The sequence below is a fragment of the Argopecten irradians genome, chromosome 8 (assembly GCF_041381155.1).
Source record: "Argopecten irradians isolate NY chromosome 8, Ai_NY, whole genome shotgun sequence".
Classification (NCBI taxonomy): Eukaryota; Metazoa; Mollusca; class Bivalvia; order Pectinida; family Pectinidae; genus Argopecten; species Argopecten irradians.
Genome location: NC_091141.1, coordinates 31,071,329 through 31,078,887, shown reverse-complemented (window position 1 = coordinate 31,078,887; position 7,559 = coordinate 31,071,329). Strand labels below are relative to the sequence as shown.

Here is a 7,559-nt window from a genome sequence, read left to right as displayed (position 1 = left end):
TATACCAGGACGGTACAACAGCATATGGACCGAACCAAAAGGTCCTTATATTTTATATTAGATAATTATGTTTCTTTAACAAAAGTCAAAATGATTATCTGATGCACGTGCTAATTGTAGGGGACCAATGGTCAGATGACGGTACCACTTGTGCAACATTCATAAGCGCAATTTTGACACAACGAGTCTATATCTTTATATATCGAACATCACGTGATCATCTTTCTACAATAGGAATAGTGATAATCATAGACTATTCATTCTTAACATATACCGTGTAAATGTCTTACATTAAACACTCAAAGTGGAGGCTGATGTAATCAAATATATAAGAAAGTTATTGTTAAATAAATTTATTTCTGTGACACTCTACATATTTTAGAAACAAATTTCTAGCAGATCACTTTATATAAGACCATTTATTAATAAGTAACTATCATATTGGAACTTTTTGGATAGTTTGTGCAATTGCATACAAGATGTAAACATATACAGAAATGTATGCATTTGTCATATATGTACATTTTCACTTGAACCACCTGTGTACATTTGTATGGATGTATTTTGATGTTAACATTCTATCAATATAAGAAATTTATCTCAAAGTGTAAATGTTTCAAACTTAAATATATAAAGATAAAGAGGTTCATGATTCTAAACGGTCGTTTTACTTGACGCTGTGAGCTCCTGATAAATCTGTGAATTAACGTAAACCAACATGCGACAAATCCAATTTCAGGTTTGCAAATTTCTCTTTTATTGACAAGAAGTCGTTGAAAGATCTAAGCCTTTTGATTATTGTAAACTTGTATGAAAGTCAAAGTCATTTATATAAAAAAAAACTTGGTAGCCCACCCTCTTTGCATCATACAGTCGAAATTTCACAATCCCATTCCTTTCGGTTATTAAAAAAGAAGTCGACGGACGGAACCAGAAGACTATAGGTCACCCATACCTTCGGGTCAGATAACCTAAAAACTCATTACAGATTTTAACATAATTTAACATATTAAATACATTGTACTTGTAAAATGATACATACCTATTACCTTCTCTCTTCTCGATTTGAAGAGTCCCGAGAAGACTTTCCAGATCATTTAGAGCCTTCTCACTTGCTTTGAATGACACCTCCTGGATGTTAGCTGGGTATTCGACGTCTTCATACTGCTTCAATAATCCTGTTTTAGCTACATTTACAATGTCCGCATTGCAATTATCTAACATACACCTCTCAAGTGCAGTCAGGTCAGCCTCCAACTCGGTTATCCTTGCCAAAAGTAATCTGCGGTATTGTTCCAATCCCTGGCGAGTGGACTTTCTAATTTGGTTACATTTTTGCTTGAAATCGATAACCAACTGTTTGGTCTTATTGATAATTTTCTCGCCTCTGTCCTCGATGTGTTTGTTCAAAGTTGCTGTAAATGGATCGAATCCCTTTAGATCTTCTTCAACTTTTTTGGCCTCTGTCCGTAAAGGATCAAGGACAGTATCCCTTGTATCCGACTTAGCATCTCTTATTCTATTCTTAAATATTTCAACATGGTCGTCCAATAAATCCATTTCATGTCCGAAATGATCACCAGACTTTGTAATGCATCGTTTACAGACAGGCTTTTCATTGCATCCGACGTTAACACAGATGAACATGGCATCTTCTGACGAGTGACTTTGACAGCGGATTCCAGTAGACACTTGGGCTCGGATTTTAGACATGATTGTTTTGTTTGTATCTGTGATTACAAAAGAGAAAATATGAATCAAATACAGTTTTCTAACAGAGCCAATATAGCGATGTATTAATGCAAGGTTTCTGCATACTCAAGGGTGTCAAAGATGAAAGCATCAAATGGATACAGTTTAGATCACTAAAGCACGGAAGCTTCTGAGACCTAACTGATTAACAATAAAATATAGCATGATTAAACACATCTACAAACATTAAAATTATAGAATTATGATTGACCGATAACGCCGTTGTCAGTGTCCTTTATAAGCAATTAGGGTGGCCGTGACATTAATGATATTACGTAATAAAATGGAAAATAAAATCTTTCATAAAAGGTATCGAAGTAAATTGCTAGAACATATACACAATTATCACACATAATTTGGGTTTTGATCTCGAATGTCACAAACGATATACATGTAGATTAAATATAATCAAGAATATAATCAAGCCTAAAGAATGTCAAATTCTTCCGAAATATACATATGATAAATTGATGATTGATGTTAAAATTTACCAACTATTCACACAAGTTTAAAGCACTTTTGATTGTATTACATAATTATTTGTGATACCACAATTTTTCAAATTACAAGTTATTAAAAATTAAAGCCATACAGCCGTTTTCTGATTCTGAGTAGATAGTAAGGGAGACGTTTCATCAGATTGGAAAACGGTAACGATGATGCTTGTCTTGGTTTAACTATATTTTATCTAGTTAATGTAGTTTTATAAATTATTTCATTTTGTTGCAAATTGAATATCAATTACACATCATTGTTTACCGGACCTGTCCTAAAAAGTATCGCATTGGTTACGACACTTGTTTATCGAACCACGCTAAAAGTCCCATGACAACTAAGGGTAAGTTATAAAAGTAAATCGAGTAAATTTTAGTTTAAGATTTATCTTTAAGACATCGAATGGTTTATCATGTCTATTGAAATACGTTTGTAGGTCAGATACCTGTACACACGTATGTTTACCGAGTCTAATTAATTTCCTGGTTACCTAAGTTGTGTGTTAACAAGTTTTGTACAGTTATTATAACGTTAATGTAAACGATGCATTATGTTCCAATCGTCAAGGCGTTTACTTAATTAAAATAGTTTAATTCCATTCAGATATGATGCTGAATAATCGCGATTGGGTATAACCAATATGTTTACCGCGCCTAAATTTTATTTATTTATTTGTAATGTATTACAGTATACTGTATTGTGATACTGATGTGTGTCTGTTTAATGTTGTTCATGGTATAGAATGGTTAATGACACATGTCTATTAATAAATCCAGATTTGTAGATCACGTACACAGTACATATGTGAACTGAGTTTTACTTACTGGTATTCAATAATATGATTATATGTGTATTTCCAGTCTTAAAATGTATCATAAGTTCAATGTTTCGATCTATAATTTCTTGATCCAACCTATACATAAACAAATTTCCACTTACCTCAGATATGACACTGGGTATTCTCCAATTATTAACCCTCTAGGTTCACTGTATTAACCTCCACGTCTACTGTTTACTGGCGAGTTTACACTTATCTACATAACAGTACACCGATCGCCGCGGCCTTTTAAGTATGGCAATTATTTGTTCAGTGCACGCCTCTATTCGGGTAGGTTTAAATTCCGTTATCTTTATTAAAGCTGTCACAACAACTTTGTATGATTGTACATGGATAGCTGTGGTGGCCTTTTGTACACATATTATAATTGTCTGCGGGTCAAGTGTGTGATCAACAAACAGCCTACATAATTTGATTTTACCAAGTCACCATAAATATTTAACCCAAACAGAGGTATATATGTTACGTTAAAATCACACCTTAATTATATATAACGTGATATAATACATAGAAATTACAATAATATTGCTTTATTAGAAACATTTTGATAATAAATGGCATAAAGGTTTAGTATATATAAAGTATATCCATGAAATGTGTTCATGACAGATCAAGCAGAGATGCCTCTTCATTGTATCTAACATCAATTTATTCAAGGTTACCATGACAAACATATTGCAAATCTACTATTAATAGTCCACTTGAACGCAATGTCATTTTGGAGAGATAATATATGGTATGATAATGTAGCAAATTATTTCTGCTAGCGAATATAGCAAAATAAATTTCCCTCGACCCGTTAAACAATATAAAGCTTATATTTGTTACAATTAGCTGATAGTCGTTCTATTATCACAAGATACTATTGTAATACAAATGTATTCTGTTAACTCCTAAGCTTACATCGACATCAAAATATTCTCAAGTGTTTATAACAAATCGATAGACAGAAATTCCATTCCATCCATATACAAAATACAGCGCACATTACTTTTTAAATGATTTAATTCTTTAATTTGGATAACAAATCGTTCAAATTCGTTCAAAGTTGGTAATCATATACGTAAAATTCGGAACAAAAGGCTAAATATAAAGATGCTCAGCCCCCCCCCCCCCCCCCCTAATCACAATAACGGTAGTGTCTGATGTTGTGCTGATGGAATTTGATAATTAAGACGTATTATGTATTATTCTAGGATCAGAGCATTGGGAAACTAAAGTACAGATGTCACAGGCAGAAGCAAGGGCTCCAGCTAGAAGGTGAGCAACACATATGTAACAGTTCCATAAAGTTTGTAAGCCAACAATAAGAACAGATATAATTACAAGTAAACGTTTACTATTTCGTATTATTATCTATAACAAATGTATTAAGATGTAGGACATGTATGTGAAAAATATCCAGGTTATTTTCTCCTCAAACATAAACATATTGGTTTGGTGAAACTTGATACCTCGAACTGCTATATCTCGATCATTACTATGGCCGAGACATTCTTTGTATCGTTTTTACACATAAACCATGTCCCCAATGAATATATAGTTAAATACAAAAGTTTACCTAAAAACACTGGATTTTATCAAGAATAAACTGTAGGGAATTCTTTATAAATCTTCATACAGAGAACAATGAACAATACTTTTATGCTAGTGATATGTCTAGAATATCGTAGAATATTTAAATCACCATTAAGCAAATATTTTGTATGTGTATAACCACAGTGTGGTAATGAAGTTAGGAAAATGGAGTTTTGAACAGAGCTAACAGATTGTCGCTTTTATCTGCATTTTTTTAAAAGTTTTTGGATAGTGATGTTTGGTACATGTGTTTCCGAATATATCAGCCACACAATGATATATAAATGGGTGTCGCATAACAGTTGACATATGTTAACATGTACCACATCAAGAGAGGTACCGACGTAAATCGCCTGTCGTTAGAACAGATGCTAGAAAAGAACATCGCCCATAGATACATGATTTAGTATCCACTTTACTTTATTATGATAATCATAATGGTAGATTTACAAGAAAAAAATAACGTTCTCAGCCCCATCTATTAATGTTATGGGAGCAATGTAAAATATCGGTGGGTGTACGGCTCATAGGTGATATTTTGATTGGCGGGTGTACGGGCTCATAGCAAGCGAGGTGTACGACATATAGTGACCTCGATATTGGTAATTATCATAAATATAATAAATGAGATGTAAAGTTATATAGATCATGTTTGTTTGATGATTATACATATATTTTTCAGTCAGATGACATATAACGTCAGTTAATTTAGAACAAATTTCCCGACAATACGTACATTTGTATTTAGATACGTCTCCATCTGGATGTCTTAACTTTGCATGTACATTTGTATTTATGTCACATAAAATTGTAATAGGCTGGATCTTTTTCACGAGATTTGCATGATATGTATCTTTTAAAAGTTGCTAATGAGGTGATGATCTAGTCGCTTCACAAGGTCATTCCCACATAACATGCAGAGAAGAATGTTATGAAAGAAGATTTAGTTAGAAAAAAAGTCTGTGAAATGGAATTTATATTGCTGTCGTTATTAATGTCCTCACTACCTTTTTTTTCTAAATTTGTTAAAATTGGAATGTAAAACGAGATTGATAGTCGCAAAAGTTATTAACTAAATGCTGATACTACACTTATCATCTCTTCTGAAATTTTGATTAATTGTATTACAAATGATAATTTTCATAACGCGGTCGTGTCATATGTTTTCCCGCCAGTTGTCTTAATTTTACTGATTGGTTAAATTGATTATTATTTGGCGCAAGATGGCAAAAACATCGGAAAAATTTAATCTCACCTCTGTTATTCTTATTTATCCACGCAAGGGGATTTTGCTTATGTTTGGTGTTGTTAACCTAATTTTAGGCCTTTCGATATGTAGTTTCTTATTATATTATTTATGTTTTTTATAGAAACCTTTAAATTTTGCTAAAGGAAATGGTATAACGTAGTGGGCATTTAAATAAGCATTAAAGTTAATAAGTATCAGGCGACTTTTGGGGTAGGAAGGAAAGTGATATAGAGAAAATTGTTGGTGCTAAAATTATCCTCGATTTTGTTGACTTAACTGTAAGTTTTCTACATTTGCGTCTCTTAGAAAGTGTCACCAGGCCCTTTTCGGGGTGGGGCCAAGTGGTTACGTTGGCCCGACCCAACATTAGGCACACGAAAAAAATATGGGTTTATAGGGTAACCACGACCGAAACCTATGTTTTCCCACTTTTCTACGAAAAAAAAAAAGTCGGGATTTCGACCTCAGACTCCGGTTTCCGGTCAAACTTTTTTTTTGAGTGAAAAGACATTAAAAAATAATCATTCCGACCTTTGTTTTTATGCCACCCCAAACCTTAAACATACTTTTTTCTTTTTGTTGGGCCATGTCACCAAAGCTACTACCCACCTCTGGGATGGCGGGTTCGGATCATTTATGAGGGGCAATTGCCAGGTAAACTGACGGGCTGGTCGATGTTTTTTCCTCCTTGGGTTTTTCTCAGCATTTCTTCCACCTCGGACAAAACCTGACACGGGTCCTTAAATTCGCCCTGGCTGTTCTTAAGAACGGGCATTAAAAACTAATAAAATCAAAACCAATACATTTCCGGAAAATAATGCTGCATTCTGTTACATATGGAAAAAAACCTGTAATTTTTCTTCCGGCTTCACGTTGAGGTATTTCCTAAAAGCATTTTATTTATAATTTTTATTTATATCTTTCCACATGTGCTATTAATTTACTGGCAAATTACTAAATACTTTATTCTTATTCACATTTTCAGTATCGCATATCGCTTCTTGGATCATCCCACCAATATCATCCCGTTATTCATTCATCATACTATTTGATTTGTCATCATCATCTCATCCTCATCATTCAATCTCTATTTCTAAACCTTGACAATGGATCAGATATCAAAAATAATAATATTTTACTTAGTAATTCAAAAAAAAACGCTTTTCATCTTCGGACAATTTCGTGGGATATTGGAATATAATTAGATCTACAAACGATAAAAAAACCTATTTAGTGAGTGGGAACGTTTAGTGTTTTGTACGTTGGCTTTCTTGTTGCCAATGCACTGGAATATGAGTTAAAACAAACAAAACCCACTTTGTTATGACATGATTGTATAATGTTCTGTTAACTATAATAATTGGAATAATAATTCTAGTTTTGCATTTTTTAAGTCTTAAATAAGTCTATCCGTTTTAGTTTTCACCATTTCATCACTGAAATAGATATCTTGATTATTAACTATATTGGCCGTTACAACTCCCTTTTATATAATTGAAACTATGTACCTGTACAAACCATTCTCAGAGATAACACTTTCGAGATGAGGCACGTACACCTCCATTTTGCTATTTGCCGCTAACATCCATTGCGATTTGGGACGAGCCTTTTGAATACATAAGATGAAAAAGGGGTTGAGAAGTATTG

At 33.2% G+C, this 7,559-nt stretch overlaps 1 protein-coding gene across 1 annotated transcript in view; it reads right to left on the bottom strand.

Annotated features, from left to right (window-relative positions):
- The window catches only part of LOC138329833 (uncharacterized), a 182,897-nt gene extending 179,533 nt beyond the window's left edge, over nucleotides 1–3,364 (bottom strand). Inside the window, exons 1-2 of the mRNA XM_069277124.1 lie at nucleotides 3,187–3,364; nucleotides 1,043–1,730 (exon numbers count right to left, since the gene is read on the bottom strand). Coding sequence (XP_069133225.1) covers nucleotides 1,043–1,713 — 671 coding nt within the window. The 5' untranslated portion in view covers nucleotides 1,714–1,730; nucleotides 3,187–3,364. The remainder of the gene's footprint in view (nucleotides 1–1,042; nucleotides 1,731–3,186) is intronic.
- Nucleotides 3,365–7,559: the final 4,195 nt, after the last annotated feature.